Below are 17,225 nucleotides of genomic sequence, written 5' to 3' on the forward strand. Positions count from 1 at the left end.
CTGTGCATCATGGGTAGGCATCGTTCATGCGTTTTTGTTTCCGTCTGTTTCCGTTTCTCTGTGTTCTGTTCATTGTGAACTAATCTTGCAAACTCCGCTTGTTTGATACCTTCTTTGATAGTAATTTGCCAGATGATGTGGTTTTGTGCCAATTCCTCCCAGGTATCAACATTGATGCCAGCAGATTTCTTATCCCATTTGCATACATCTTTTACTGTAACCTCAGGCCTAGTTGTGTATGGATAATCCAGGATCAATATTTAGTAATGTTTCAACAAGGCATTTATAACTAAATGCAGGTCAAATGTCTGGGAAGAGCCAACAGCAAAGTGAAGCTGGAGCCACAACCTGCTGATAAGGATCTTTGCTCAGAGCAGGTTTGAAGCCATGAGGGGCAAACAAGGTCATTTCCTGAAAGCCATCACCTGGCTGTTGCCTTTGAGATTGGGATCAATACAGATAGAGACAACACCAGACGAGTCGAGTGCTCCTCGCGGCCCCAGACGCCCTGTTTTGACCTCGACAATGCAGGAATCAGACTCCTATTATTGACTGTCTTTAGACCATTATCCATCAAAAATACTTTGAGGTCAGCAAGTAGACATGAGAGCCCTTTTTCAAAGCGGACCCTCGCTGCTCCCACTCTGTCGGGGAGTGCACTCATCAGTCACGCTCACGCTCAGGGCAGTAGGAGGTCAGGGTATGGGCGCGATACAGCAGCAAACCTTGGGATGCCCATTCATGCAAAAAGGAAATTGATTAAATTTCACTGAAATAACAAACATGAGGAAGTATGCCACCTTCATTCCCTGGTAACTGGTTTGAGATACCACGTAATTTAGCGGTCCGTTCAGGTGAGCCTGCAATGGGATTGGAAGGGGGTAGGGAGAGGGTGTAGCGTATGGGCTATTGGACAAAGCCATAGAAGTAGACATAAGCCAGTTTATTAGCAATGTGAAGGGTAGAACATTTAGAGATAGAAACACTAGATGGCAGTGTTTTACTTATTATCAGGAACACACAGCACATGAAATTGTGAATGGCTTACAATGGTTTTATGGATTCATTTATAAAGCAGTTATATAATTCTCTTTACATTTCAATACACTGTATAGCTCCTCATTTAAGCATTACATAATAGATACAATTAGCCATATTTGAGCAATGATTAGCACGTAACACTAATGAGCAAATCTTCTGAACAATTTATTAATTATTAAAATGCATTAATTTTCTTAATAATAAATGACACATTTGAGAAAAAGCCCAGAGTTCAGGCGGAGTGCTCTCACAAAGTTTGGCTAAATAGATTTTGCTGTGACAAAAAAAAAAATCATACTGGTAATAGAAGCTTTATCTTCTATTGCAGAAGAATAGAAGCTGTATCATTGCAATTTCTACGGCAAACTCCCCTATACAGTGTCCACAATTACTGTAACATGATAGATAGATAGATAGATAGATAGAAAGGAAAGACAATAAATATTCAGTAATGCTGCTGCCATGTAAACTTGAGCGCATAGACATGCCACTAGTCAAACTTTCAAGCTATCCTGCAACAAATGCAAAAAACTGAGGGTGCAGTTATGTGTGACATGTTTAGTGGATGGCATAGATGGATTTTCTGCCAGCTGTACACGATTAACTATCTATTGAGTTCTCTTTAATGTTGATTGAAAACTGATCTCTGATCCACGCAGTCCCTCCAAGCATACCTGAATCACTGTTGTCATGTTTGAACTTTCAGCTGGAGAGGAAACTGAATCAGTGGAATTAAGCAGGACAAAGGGTGACGAAAGCCACTCAAGTTTGGGAACAGACCACCGGAGGCCAAGAGATGAGACCAACACAGCGTCCAGACAGTGGGAAAAAAATTCCATAGTGAGAGTCAAGGGACTTGTTTTCACTTTCCCACAAACCAAGACCCCGTTAGGCTTTGTAAGATACCCCCCTCCCTTTCTCTCTGTCTTTGGTTTCACTGTGACCTGGAAGAATATGTTTGTGGCTACTGCTGCATGCACTGGGTTTGGGTCAGGTAGAGGTGTCTGCTTTGGTGTGCTCTATATCAAACTGCGTCACTTTGTGTCTCATTGAGCAGGGTTCTGGTGGGAGACTGTAGACTGGTGTCTTATTTCTTTCTTTCTTTTGCTTTATTAGTGCCTCATTTGCTGTTGTGTGATGTCATTATAATGTGGGAGCATTCCACAACTAACCACTCTGTTTCATGTGAACTTTCCCCAAGGTAACAGACAATGAAGAGAAAACTCCGTTGGGGCCAAAGGTTATGTAAGTCCCACCGTAAGCCACCATTCTATAGTTAAAGATGCAGTCAGTAATTGTGCATGACTCTGAATTTGTTTATGTTTATGTTTATATTGAAATTTCTTAGCAGACATGTTTGTCCAAAACAACATATAGGCCTATTATATTTTAATCAAGGATCAAACAAAACACACCAGAGAGGTAGCTCACCCCTCCCTTCAGTATTTCCAGAGAAACTCCACACAGTGACTATGTTTACATGGACATTAATATTCCGACTATTGACCTTATTCAGGATAAGACAAAATTGCGATTATGAGGTTTACATGTGTTGTTGATAGAATATTCCATTTATATTCCTGTTTACATGTAGCACAGCATAGTCCAATTATTACTAGCAAAAACGGTTCATTCTGTAAACGTTTCCATTTCTGCACCTAAAATCCTAATAGGACGTTATAATGTGATTAAGGTGTATACATGCATGTAACAGGTATGATCTTGCAATGTGTATTCCGCGCGGCTCAGCCCTGTACTCAAGCGGACTCGAACCCACACACAAGCAACACTTAGGATTTGGAGTCAAGCATGCTAGCAATCAAGCTAACACGCCCAGGCTGCTAGCTCTCTCACTAGCGCACAGCTATGTACCTGCTAGCTACCGTTACACATACAAGGCACCTCAATAATGTGACTATGATAAGAATATTCTACGTCTTAATTCGACTATTGCTTCCGACTATGACCTTATTCAGGTGGCAATCAGAAAATGCCAGAAAAAGTTTACATTGCAGCATCTTATTTGGAATATTGTCTTAATTAGGATAATGGCTGAATATTATTGTCCATGTAAACATATTCATGCCCCTAATTAGTTTGTTTCCAGTTTTCGGAGCCTGGGATGCCTACAACTTAATACTGTTCGTTTTTTTTTACACTGTGCTCACAGGATGGACAGCTAGCAAATCGTGAGGAGATGATCGCTGAATGTGATGAAAAAAATGTTGAAATAATTTGATTGCTTGTAACGATTGCTACACCTTTAACATAATTACAGTGGTTAAAGTGGGATTTGCCAGGTGGGGGAACCCCAAAATACAGTGTCGGTGCAGTTTTTCTCCAAACTCCCTTAAAGGAAGTCTTATGTAATGTTTGATGCTTAGAGGTTCTTGCCTTGTCTGGACTATCTCATGTTGACCGGCCTTGGTCAATTATAGATTAGCTATTTGCTCCAGCTGTTTCTTTTCTCAGAAAACGGATGTACACCTTAACTGAGTTAGAGAAGCATTTTTTCATTGCACATGCAGCTATTTTGTATATTAAAGGTACCATATTTCTGCACTTTTATTTCTATATATAATTTTTTTTCTGAATGCTTAAACAGAACCTTGATTCTTATAGCACCATTTCTAAAACTATTAATACTTATAGCAAAACCAATCACTGAGTTCGCAAAACTAAAAGCACAAACACTGCTTTGCACTCAGTTTGCAATTTTGTAACACACACTTTGCACAACTGTAGATACAATCCACTGCACAGCACTCTTTTTGTGGAACTGTAAACACAACTCACTGCTTTACGCTCAATTTCAAAATGATCAACACACTCCTAGCAAATCTATATACATGTATGGCTATTATTTACACTATTTTGCCAACTCTCTGACACGCTTTCTCATGTGAAAACTGTTTTAGATCATTAGTTCACTTTGCAATCAGCCTAAGCACTATAAATAAGCCACAGGTAATGTACAATGGGTACAATGGAGGGAGCAGGAAGAGTGAGAATTAGAGGAGGCTGAAGAATAGGACATGGAGGTGAAGAAGTAGGAGGAAGAGGATGCAGAGGTGAAGAAGCGAGAGGGAGAGGATGACAAGGACAAGGAGGTGAAGATAGAGGAAGAGGACAAGGAGGAGCAATAGGAGGACGAGGAGGGGGAATAGGAAGGAGAAGAAGAGAAAGAAATAGCCCTTTTACAGGCAAAAAAAAAATCAGTCTACATGATGTGGGGATATTGACCAGGCATCATGACAGACCTGGATACGGCATTCCAGAATATATTTTCCCCGGTGCCTTGGACTAGAGGACATTGCATGTCATGTAGACGAAATTTTGAGAGAGACGACACGACTGATACATTTTTTTCTCAGTGAAATTGCTATTTTGTGTTTTGACTTGGAAAAACACACTTGTGTTTATGTTGATGTGTGTAAATACATGTAGCACCATACTTGAAGTTTGGATCCCTGTATGTTTACAGAACTATGACAAAAGTATGACCTCAAACTGACATACCTTGTGCAGAGAAAGCAAAAGCCAGATGTGTTTTTTATTTATACCATCAGTGTGTAGTTGGCACATTGTGTGCTTATTATTGTGATGGCTTGTGTTTACTGTTTGATACGAAAACAATTTTTACGAAGAGTTAAGCAAGGTGTGTTAGCTTTTCCAAGAGAACTACAATGTTTTGCTGATTTGGTGAAAGGTTTTCCTATTTGTGTGTAGATTTTTGCAAAAATAGCCATAGTTACAAAAAATGTGCTTAAGCAATCAGAAAAAACTGTAAATTGATGTCTGTTATTAAGTAGCCTACACTAGTGTGCAGGCTACTATCAGCATGTGCGTTCTTTCAAATGGATGATCAAGAGTGTTTAAACATTGGTATTTATATTGGATGTGTTTTTAAATGTGCCCAGTTACATCTAACTCTAATATGTATTTGCCCATATATGTCTCTAACTAGGCTATGATGTACCATTGTAAAACACGTTTCGTACTTTATGTGTTGTAACACGATTATCTCTTCACCTGCCATGTCTTAATATATTCTACAATCTGGACACAGTAGATGATGATGCAGAAACAGAATGTGATGTTGAGGCATGATTGAAGACAAACACAGACAAATTCTTTGTATTTTCTCATTGTATTTTTGATTCATTTTCACAAAAAAACAGTTACAAGGGGAGGAAAGAGAGCCTTTCAATAGAACCTGAGGTATTTTGCTTCAAGCAGCCTAATGTATAAGGATTTTCTCTTAAAAAGATACCTAAATTCATCAATTCTAGATGTCGTTGCTATTTACACAACATAATAATAATAATAATAATAATAATAATAATAATAATAATAATAGTAATATAAACAATTAAGCAATAATGACATCCTGCATCTCTTCTTTACATGTATTAAATAATTATAACTTTAAACAGAGAAGTAAAGAAAGACTCAGTAATATCTTGCACAGGGAGAAATGGGAGAAATCTGAATTTACAGCAGCACAAAAAGACGTGAAAAGGTCAAAAATTGCCATCAAGAAAAGCTAACAGAAATGTACACAAATAAATAACCCCTCTTGCCTCGTGGGCAGCAACAACATTCACATTTACACTGACAGGCCCCTATGTAGTACACTGTGTGTCTATTGAATCCTTTGGAAATCAATTTGGAGAGAGAGAGAGAAAGAGAGATGGGGACATGCACTGTTTGTGCTGAAGTACTGTGCTTGGTTATGGGCTTGGCGAACTAGGAACTCCCCTGAGAGCAGCAGGTGGGCATAGCCTCTGACCAGCTGGCACGTGGGTCAAGGGTCAGGTCTGCAGTTAAGCTTGTGACTTTCTTCCTCTCTTTCGCCAACCAAGAGGGCGGCGTGATAACTATACGTATAGCTTATGCTTGTTCATTATTTGGATGTAATACCAGAGGAGTGTTTATTTCGGTTAAGGCTAGCTATAACAAAGGATGAAGTTCTTGTTTTCTGAGAAGTTTCTAAGTATAAATCTGAAGGTCTAAAGTCAAGGGCTTGACTGTCACTCATTCTCTCCCTCATTCACACTCAAACACCCCTTGCACAATAAATAAATGTATAAATATGCAGAAGTTTTAAGGGTGGGGGAACAGAACACCGTTCCCATTTCTCCCTCATCTCGGGTTATTCTCTTTGTGCTTTTCGGTACTCAGATGTCCTCCAAACAATGCAACAAAATCAGCAATTACAAAAGAAAAGTGATGTTCAACTGAATGCAGATTGCCATCAGTTCATGGGGACTGTTCCAGTCTTCATAATAATGGTCCATGCACAAAGGTGTGCAAGATTACTCATCTACACCCACAGTCCCTTGGTTGGCCAGGACAATGTGGCGTGTCATTACTCTGTATGTCTCTGAAAGTCACGGTACCCTTTGGAAGGACGGATGACACTTGTCCTTGGAGAAGCTGAAAGTCCATTTACATGTCAGCGCTCTCTCCCTTGCAGTTGAAGAATACAAATGTGGGGAAAGATCATTTAAAGATAAAAGCACAGCGCTATTGCTTGTCGTTGTGTATCTCTGTGTAAGTGTGTTTTATAAATACCATCCAGCAAAAAAATGAGATCAACACAAAAAAACCTTACACAATCATTATATTATTTCTCATTACCAGAATGAACAAATAGAATAAATTAAAAAGTATTCAACCTAGGAGAAACATTACAGTCCATTAAAATAGCTATTATATATAGAAGATATATAGTGTCTGTCGATAGGGGACCAGCAGCTGTTTTGCATGCTCAGTGCTAGGGGGAGATGACATCAGGGAGGAGGTGCCGTGCTGCTAACCAACCACAAGGGGGACCCTCACCCCCACCCCCTTTAACCCACCCCCCAAACCCCATAAAACCACAGCTAGCTAGGTAAATGCTAATACTGGGGAAACACATGAGTCAGGGTTGCATCATGGGAAAAAACAGGCCATTAATGCATTCCTTTCATAAAAGGGCCTGATGTCTACTGAGACTCATCTGCTTTTGGTTGACAGGGTGGACTGTTACTGAATCACACACACACACACACACACACACACACACACAATGTCCTTCATTTGTATACACTGAATGCCTGGAGTCGTCTGGAGTCCTAGGACTACAGCAGTGTGTCTTCACGACACTGTGGCATTTGCCCAAAGTCCAATAGGTGAGAAGGGGGAGAGAGGGGCTTTCTAGAGAGACACCTGGGTGCCTTGATGGACACAAGCATGGCAGGAGCTGGAGCCAGAAGGATCCATGGCCAACCAGGGCTTCTTCACCCACAGAGACCGATTTTGTGTGCCACGTCAGACAGTTCATTCTGTCGAGCTCTTTCGCTTGCTGTCCAGAAATGTCCCGTTAGAAGTCGTCAGTCTGTCAAAAGTCACAGGTGGCATTGATGCGATCTCAGACGCAAACCGAACAGAACAAAAAAAAGCTTCTGTGCATTATAAATTACCCATAAGTCCCTTCCCCACCCCAGTGTCCCCACCCCACCCATGTTGCGGCCTGTCTCAGGCCCTAGTGGGCGGCTCTGTCCTGAGCCTTGCCTGTCAGGACACCTCGATGATCTCCATGCTGCCGGAGAAGCTGGACTGCTTGCCGATCTTGCCCAGCTCCTCGCAGGAGCGTGTCTCCGAGATGCTCTCCTCGAATTCCATCTGGCAGCTCCGCCGCTTGAACTGCTTGTCGGAGGCGCTGGAGGAGGCAGCGGCAGTGGCGCTGGCAGAGGTGGCGTCTTCGTGCCAGCTGGCCCTGGCGTCGCGCAGCTCTCCCGGTTTCTCCCGAAGACACACCGCGGACGTGGAGGACGCGGACGAGGAAGAGGCGGCCGACGAGGAGGACGTGGAGGTCAAGTCGCAGCCGCTCGGCAGGCTGCTGCAGCCCAGCGCGGCGTAGGCTGAGCTTCCAAAGTCCCTGCCGTTGGTGCTGCCGCTGCCAACGCTGCCAACGCTGCCAACGCCGCTGGCGTTTAAAGAGTCGGAGCCGCCGTAGAACCAGGGGACGTCACCTGTGGGCGTGACGGGGGTGACCGGCGTGGTGGCCTGCACCGTGTCCCGGTGCTTGGTCCACATGGGGCCGGCGCCCAGAGGGGGCAGGCCCAGGAGCAGGCCTGGCTGCTGCAGCCCCAGGTCCAGGCTGGGGCTCTTGTGCACGGGCTGCCCGCGAGCCAGGCCCAGGGCGTGCACCGGCGAACCGCCCACGCTGCTGCCGCTGTGTTTGGACTTCCGCCGCGAGCGAGTCCGGCCCTCCGCAGCACCGGTGCCCCCTGCCCCCCCCACCACCACACTGGGCGACCCCGCCGAGCCGGGGCTGTCCGAGGCCGGGGAGTAAGCGCACACTCCGTTGGGTGCGCCGGGACTGTCCAGCTTGCAGAGCTTGGGCACGTCGTCGGAGTGGGCGGGTGGGGGCCGTGCGGGGCCATTGCTGGGCGCGTACACAGACTTGATGTCCAGCGAGAAGGAGCGCTTGAGCCGGTTGGTGTCCAGGATGCGGTCGGCCGACAGGTTGAGCCCGTTGAAGCCCTGCTGGAGGGACGTGGGCGAGCCCAGTTTGGACTCCAGGGCCTCCGGGCCCTCCGCTGTCGTCTCTTTGGTCTGGGCCTCGCCGCTACGGACCGCTTTCTCCTGCCCCGCCAGCTCTCCCGCTGACTGGCCCGAGCTATCCTGGGCAGATGTGGACTGGTCTGCAGAGGACAGCGTCTGGAGCAGCCTCAGGTCCTTCTCAAACTCCAGCAGCTGGCCCAGGAAGTTAAAGTTGGGCGAGATCGAGGGTCTCCTGTCCTTCACGAACCTTTAGCCAAGCACAAAAAAGTAATGAATAAATATCTCGGTGCCCGTAGGTTTGACTCAACCAAAAAAGAAGATAATGACCGTCTTATTTACCCATAGTGACTCATTCTATTGACTGAGAGAGTGTAACCAGAGGCTAAAAATGGCCTTTAAAACTGTATGTTTAAAGCATGGGAAACTCTGAAGAGGATTTACCGGTATGCGTCATCTGATGACAAGCCCATTGTCTTCATGATGTAAGCGATGGCGATGGTGGCCGACCTGGAGATTCCAGCCAGACAATGCACGATAACCCGGCAGTTGGAGACCTTGGCTTTGTCTGAGGAGAGAGAAGGGGGAGGAAACAAACGTGAATCACCAGTACAAAGGACTGTGAAATACCTGTTCATAGCCTGCCCCCACCACTGAGGCCAGCTACCTCTCAAATTCCTCTCTTCCTGAAGCTAGAACTCACCCCCCCCATCCACCCCGCTTACTCACTCACATACCCCCCCCCCCACTCCATCCGCCCCGCTTACTCACTCACATACACAATGTCTCTGTTAACCACGCAGGGAAGTTTAGGTTGTGCTTGCGTTCCCTCATGAACATTTTCACATTCACATTTTCATTCACATTTTTGTATTCAGCAGAGTCATTAGTCTGATGATACAGTACGCCTAATAACAGGCTCCGTAGGTACTCTGTGCTCTCCTCCTAGCGCATTAGCATAAGTACTCTGTGCTCTCCTCCTAGCGCAACCTAGCGCATTAGCATAAGTACTCTGTGCTCTCCTCCTAGCGCAACCTAGCGCAGTAGCATAAGTACTCTGTGCTCTCCTCCTAGCGCAACCTAGTGCATTAGCATAAGTACTCTGTGCTCTCCTCCTAGCACAACCTAGCGCATTAGCATAAGTACTCTGTGCTCTCCTCCTAGCGCAACCTAGCGCATTAGCACAACACCATATGCGGAGCGGCTCCTCACCGATGAATGCATTGGTTTTGTCCAGCCACGGCAGCAACTTCTCACAGTAATTGTCGTTGACAGGAATGCGCATGAAGTGGCTCTCCAAGATGAACTCGGGCTTAGGGCAGGTGTTGCTAGCATTCAGCACATACGTGATGCCATGCTGAGCCATCAGCTCCTGTGGGAGGGACAGATAAGGCAGTTAGGGTGAGGCCGAGGTGACGGTTGACAGTTATGACTTGTATTTGTGTGTGTGTGTGTGTGCGTGTGTGTGTGTGTGTGTGTGTGTGTGTGTGTGTGTGTGTGTAAACTTGAATGTCTATATAGCCACGCCTGGTAGAGATGTTTCTTGTTGTGTTTTCCAAGGACTTCCAGGATGTACGGTATAACTCCCAATCACGCAAGCATGCATGGCCAGAAAGGGACGCCCAGCTTTCCACGTGTCCCCCGCACTCTGTGCTCACCTTGTTGAGGACGTCCTTCTGGGAGCCCAGGTAGAGGTGAGGCAGGATGCGCGTGGGGCCCACGTTAGCCACGGGCAGGCAGGGCTGCGACAGGCTCATGGGCAGGGACACGGCTGGCTTGCCCTCGCACAGGCCCGGGAAGCAGGAGGAGAACGCTGCAAAGCCACCTGCACACACGACAAACACACAAAAGCACAGAGCACTGGTCAGTACAGGGCTGCAGAGGCTCCAAAACCTACACGGAACAACCCACAGGGTCACAGAGAACCTACACGGAACAACCCACAGGGTCACAGAGCGCCAGAAACAAGGAGAACTGCCAAAGATGCACGGCTCACAGTTCACAGCTGTCTTCGTATGAAATATGAAATCTAATTCAACTAGAGCGTGTGACCAAGAGTGCAGTACTAAGAGAAGAGCATAGAGGCCTGAGACAGCTGTTGGAGCTGTTGGGTTTCCCCCATAGAGGCCCGAGACAGCTGTTGGAGCTGTTGGGTTACCCCCATGCCACACAGCGGCACAGAGGCCTCAGTGAAAGTGAGACTTCCACAGAAATAGCTCAAAGTGGCAGCAGAAACCAGACAAAAGATGGGCGGAAAGACCCTTCTCTCAGCCATATCTATGCTTCCAACACACACACACACACACACAAACACACACACACACACACACACACACACACACTCAGACAGGCATTGTCTCTCTCTTTCATGTACACATTCACACATACCTTACACAGATTAAGATAGCTACAGGTCTTGCAAGGCGGCGCTTCGTGTGTACGCCCCACACATAAAAAATTTCCCATAAACTTTCTACGCCAAACTCCCACAAGCCCACAGGCAGGGTAGGGACCATGATGACCCTGTGCAGCTGCGCCTCTCTCTGCATGAACCCCCGAGCGTGCTGACGTGCTGAGCGCGCTCATCTTGGGTGGCTCCAGAGAGAAATGGGGCGATGGCCCTTTAATGGGAGGTGGGGTGTGGGGTGCACTGGCATGCGTCTCCCTCCCGGCTTCCTGCATGAGCTCATGTCCTCAGCTCAGCACTTGCGTCAGGGCCCGAAAATGAGGGAGGCCACAGGTGCAGGCCAAACACACACACACACACACACACACACACAAGCCTGTGTCAAAGTAAGGTCCCATGAGCCCTTGGGGTGTCGTTTGGAGCGGGATAGAGAGAGGGCTGAAGAGGACCTGAGAGGGGACTAGAGAGAGAGAGCTGCACTGAGCTTCAAGGAAAGCGCGAGTCCAGCCAGATGGATTCAGCCGATAATCTCAGATCAGCTCGGGCAGAAACTGGGACACGTTAACCCCGAGCCATGACATCACTGCACACACACGAACACACACTCACCCACAGAAGGAATACACACACACAGAAGGAATACACACATACACACACACACACACACAGAAGGAATACACACACACACACACAGAAGGAATACACACATACACACACACAGAAGGAATACACACATACACACACACAGAAGGAATACACACACACACACAGAAGGAATACACACATACACACACACAGAAGGAATACACACATACACACACACAGTAGCTAAGGACTGCAGGAGAAAGGGAGGTGAGCACATGGCACACAATAGATGCCCACAAGTGAAAAGGCCATGAAGAGGAAGGGCGTGACCATTACAACACCCTTACAGTGTTTGGCATGACGACATCCCACAATGCAACAGTACCCAAATCAACACCCTTACAGTGTTTGGCATGACGACATCCCACAATGCAACAGTACCCAAATCAGGCAACATTATCTCAGTCCAAAGTCCACCATTTGAGTCTGGCATAAAATCTGAGCAAATAGATGACTGTCAAAAGACAACACTTGAATTCTCCCTTCCCCCCTTGCTCTCCCCTTCTCTGCTAAGAGTCCCATTAGCCTAATTCTCTCGGCTACTGGCCCTTTAAGGCTTGATTGACAGGCTGTGTGTTTCCTGCTATTAATGGCAGTAACCGGAGCAATGACATCACCTCTCCTCTCCTTGCACAGACCTCTCTTCCTGCACCCGTCACTTTAGTCAAAACAGGGCCAGGGCTTCTCCAGACACTGGGCTCATCAGGACTGTGAGTGGCTATTTGAGCCAAATTTTCCATGACCACACACACATACACACACACACATACACACACGCTTGCCTCACACACCTAGCCACCACCTTGGAAAGGGGCCAGTGATCTCATCCCTCATTGCCATAGCAAACACTGATAGCTGGTCCCAGTGATCTGAAGAGCAGCGGGATAGCACTGGAGAGATCAGATAGTGGACGCTGACTCACAGGCTCATAGTGCACACTTCACGCTGAAGCATGCGGATTACAGCAACCCTCCACCCCTATCACAGAGGAAGTTCCTGAAGTGTGAAACAGACTCCTAACAGCACCACCCAAAAAAGAGAGAGATCAATAAAAACGTACAAACTTGGGCGAGAGAGTGCAGAGATTGTAAAGAGAGTGGTGGCGGAAGGCAACGAGAAAAACTATCTCTGTCCACTCTCTCTGTAGCACGTGGCTTTGTCACAGTGACCTGTTCGGTCGTCGAGTCCAGTTCCTTCAGCTATACGTAGTGTGACAATCTGGATGTGTGCCGGCTCACAGAGGAACTCTGCCACACATCATCAGAGTTAAAGGTTCAAAAGACTCACAATGTACTTTGACCTTTATGTCAGGAGAATGAGGTAAGTTTGCTGTTACTGTGTCACAGCCGATGACGCGATCTCCCATTACTCATCCTGTCTCTTTAACTTTAATCATGTAACAGTGTCACGGCACTGTGACATTTGCCACGACATGTTTACACCATGTTAGCCTGTTGTCAGCCGGGTCAAGCCAACGCTCACTAGTGAAAACAATGGGGGGAATACCACAGGCATCGGAGCCCTGAGCAGAACAAGGAAGTCTGGGCTTCAGATGTGGCATGCAGCTGTGTATAGTCTTCCTTCCAGGCTCAGGTGAAAGGAAGGAGCACAAGCCTTTAAAGAGTGTGAGGGGGGAAGATCCATCAACCTTCCAGGGTCATGTTGACATCAACACTTGGCAAGATCGACGCAGTTGAGCCCGGGCCTTGACTCATCGTCGTCATCATCATCATTATCATAATTGTTGTCGGTGAGCTAGGGAGTTTTGGCCAGAACAAACAGGAGTTTGGCGGAGGCTTAGTCATGGAGTTCAGTCCCCGGGCCAGCTCATACAGGGCACATGAGCTCTGAGCTGGCCTCTGGATGGGTCATGGCCGCCCGCCCCGCCCGCCCGCCTCACAGTCATTCCGGAAAAACCCCTGACACACTGTTGTGCAGGGTACCTACTGTACGGATGACACCTGAAATGACGCAGTAGAAAACACACAATGTCTGGGACTGAGTGTAAACACACTGTTTGGAGGATCAAAGGATACACACACAAACAAACACACACACATACACAAACAGGCCCATTCTTTAGTTCAGTGTCCTGAACTTTTGTAAACTTTTGCTGCCTCGGGTCCATGTGAGCTACATCAGACGCTTTCACACTCGTCAGTGAATGAGCTCACACTGCTGTCCTAGAGCACACACACACACACACACACACACACATACAGACACATACACACACATAGAGGCATGGAGAGGGCACAGTGGCGCTGAACTCTGCCCAGCCGCCTGCTTGCCCACCCGCTGTGCCCCTGGCAAGGGACAGCAGGCTCCGTGCCACCCTCGCAGTCTTACTCCTCACCCTCCTCCTCACCAGCCTCCTCCCCACCCTCCTCCTCACCCTCCTCCCCACCAGCCTCCTCCCCACCAGCCTCCTCCCGGCGTCTTATAGAACTCTCTCTAAGCAGTGGGGATCTGAAGACACACTCTGCGCTACTGCCACTGTGTTCTCAGATCAGATCAGGACAATGCAGTCCCACCACAGAGCCACCTCACACTGATCTGAGAACAGCCCACTGATCGGAGTTCAGAGGTCAGAGTTCACTGCTCAGTAGGACAGTGCTGTGTGAATGACCTCATAGTGGCAAGCTATCAAATAATGTTCCATCAAAGAGAGCCAGAGAACATGTCTGCCAAATGAGGGTCTGTGTGGGAGCAGTCCTTAGCCGAACTGAACCCAGCTCAGCTGGGAGGCATTCCACCTCACTGAGCCTCCAATTGGGCCCAGGGTGAGCATGCACACACACACACACACGCACACACACACACACACACACACACACACACACGCACACACACACACACACACACACACACACACGCACACACATATTGAGAGGCATGCACACATGGGCACACACAGACACCCATTTGGACAGTACACAGACTTTTCACATGAAGTCTATGTCTCTTAAACACACACAAACACACAGACACACACACAGACACACACACACGCACACACACACACACACACACGCACACACACATATTGAGAGGCATGCACACATGGGCACACACAGACACCCATTTGGGCTTCAAGTTCATAGAATAGGCCCAGCTGCTCCATTGAGGTGGTGAATGGCTGAAATGGCTGCATTAACCCCCTTTCCTTTGATAGCAGAATACCCGGAGCACTGCTCCTCATCTCGTCCTAGTAAAGTCTTTTAGCTTGGCTGCTGTGTGTATGTGTGTGTGTGTGTGTGTGTGTGTGTGTGTGTGTGTGTGTAAGGTAGAAGACTCTGGCCTTTCTCCAAAGGCATTGATCAACCTGAATGGAGATGCTGTGCTGTCACCCCCCACCCCCAGCACACACACACACACACACACACACACACACACACACGCCCCTCCTCCCTCCAGCTGCAGGAGACATGACGCCATGGTGGAGGCTCCATCTGCCTGCTGCCACACACTCCCATTAGCATTTCAATGAGTCCCACATGACATCATCGCTCTCACACACAAAAACACACACACACACACACACACACTCAATCATCTGTGTGGGTTTGTGTGTCTGAACACACACACACACACACACACACACAGGCCTGCATCAACCCCCACGCACACACACTACGATCACTAGCATCCCTTATTTATGCGCACACATACACACACACACACACACACACACACACACACACACTGAGGAAATGAAGCAGTGGGGGGGAGTGCTGAGTGTTTAGGCTCTGGCAGCACTCTGCTCCGTGCTTGACGAGTGTTCATGTCGGCTGAATGTAAACAGCTCAGGAAGTCAGCTGCCTCCTCGCCACCTCTGCACCACAGACCCCCCCTCTCTCTCCCTCCTGCATGTCTCTCCATACTTCTCTCCATCTCTCTTATTCTCTCTCTCTCTCCCTCCTGCATGTCTCTCCATACTTCTCTCCATCTCTCTTATTCTCTCTCTCTCTCCCTCCTGCATGTCTCTCCATACTTCTCTCCATCTCTCTTATTCTCTCTCTCTCTCCCTCCTGCATGTCTCTCCATACTTCTCTCCATCTCTCTTATTCTCTCTCTCTCTCCCTCCTGCATGTCTCTCCATACTTCTCTCCATCTCTCTTATTCTCTCTCTCTCTGCACCTCCTTCTGCTCATCTCCCTATTCCTCCCTCTCCACCCCCCCCCCTCCTCTCCCTTCCCCCCTCCTCCTGTTAACAGGGTTGGTGTGGTCCACATCATATGGGTTGGTTGTTTATGGTGTGACACATCCTTGTTTGGCCTTCATACTGCTTTTGTATCACTCATGCTCTGTTTACACAATGACATATTGCAGCCACAAGCTGACACACACACAAACACACACACACACACACACACACACACACACACACACACACACACACACTCATTTTCTAAGTAGCTTGCTAAAGCACCCTTAAGTACTGGGTGTAATATTGGACACCTGCACGGTAATTGCTCTCAAGCTGAGAGTGTCTGTCACCAAGCCATCTTTCCCTCCACTTCCTCATATACTGAGCCACACACACACACACACACATACCTATGACTTATGCAAGCTACTTCCAATGAGATCATCACACTTCAAACATATATGATGCAAACAATAAATAATGTATTAAAAGTCAAAAGATACCAATACCAATCTATTTTTCTACCAGCCTGCAATTAAAAGGGAACTTAGAAGGCTAAGTCAAAGTTACTAAAGTATCATTCACACCAGCTGCAAATAGTAGTCTATTTTTGCACAACTGCACACACACACACACGCACACGTACACACACACATCTGCACACACACACACACACACACACACACACACACACACACACACACACACACACACACACACACACACACACACACACACACACAGGCACCTCTGATTTACACACCTCGTAGATCGCGTCCTTGCTTAGTTCTGCGGACTCTGACTTTCAGCTGCATGTCTGGCCGGCGAGGCTGCGTCCAGAAGCAGTCCTCAGCTATTGGTCTGATCACCATGTCAAGAGGCATCTGCTGGGCCAGCCGCGGTCACCCCCAAAACAATCACAAAACACCCTCCCCAAAGACCCCAGAACACTTCCAAAGTCCAAAAGTCCAATACTCCAGCTCGGGGGAAAGATAGTGAATAAAATAAAACAAGCCCTTCTTGCTGTAGCTAGTAATTCATAAGATGACCACGACAGCTGTCACTCCACACAGCTGGACCGGAGCAATGGAGAGCTACACGCACAGATGTGGAGCAAGTAGAAAGTAAAAAGTTAAAGGGAGAGAGGGTAAAGATTTCAGTGCTGTGCAGCAGATATAGAGCTCCTTCCTCTGACTCGCTCTGTCGTTGTGTGGCTCCAACTGAAAGTGTAGCTCCCTATTGTTGTTCATTTACCCCCCTCCTCTCTCTCTCTCTCTCTCTCTCTCTCTCTCTCTCCCTTCCTCCTCCCTCTCGCTCTAGGTCTCTCCGCCTTCTCCCCCTCCCTCTCTTTCGAAGAGTGAATGAGCTCACTGGATATGAGGGCGTCTCGTGCTCTCTCCCTCTCTCTCCCTCTCGCTCTCCCTCTCTCTC

At 47.4% G+C, this 17,225-nt stretch overlaps 1 protein-coding gene across 1 annotated transcript; it reads right to left on the bottom strand.

Moving 5' to 3' along the window:
* Nucleotides 1-5,181: 5,181 nt before the first annotated feature.
* On the bottom strand, nucleotides 5,182-16,997 carry dusp8a (dual specificity phosphatase 8a). The gene is made up of 5 exons (XM_076271466.1): nucleotides 16,558-16,997; nucleotides 10,251-10,417; nucleotides 9,805-9,964; nucleotides 9,037-9,160; nucleotides 5,182-8,842 (listed from the first exon to the last, which is right to left on the bottom strand). The coding sequence occupies exons 1-5, from the start codon at nucleotides 16,676-16,678 to the stop codon at nucleotides 7,603-7,605; spliced, it is 1,812 nt and encodes a 603-aa protein (XP_076127581.1). The 5' UTR covers nucleotides 16,679-16,997; the 3' UTR covers nucleotides 5,182-7,602.
* Nucleotides 16,998-17,225: the final 228 nt, after the last annotated feature.

The sequence above is a fragment of the Alosa pseudoharengus genome, unplaced genomic scaffold (genome assembly GCF_046254945.1).
Source record: "Alosa pseudoharengus isolate Yale_2024_CS ecotype anadromous, Long Island Sound unplaced genomic scaffold, YU_APseudo_1.1 YU_APseudo_1.1_scf_10, whole genome shotgun sequence".
Lineage (NCBI taxonomy): Eukaryota > Metazoa > Chordata > Actinopteri > Clupeiformes > Clupeidae > Alosa > Alosa pseudoharengus.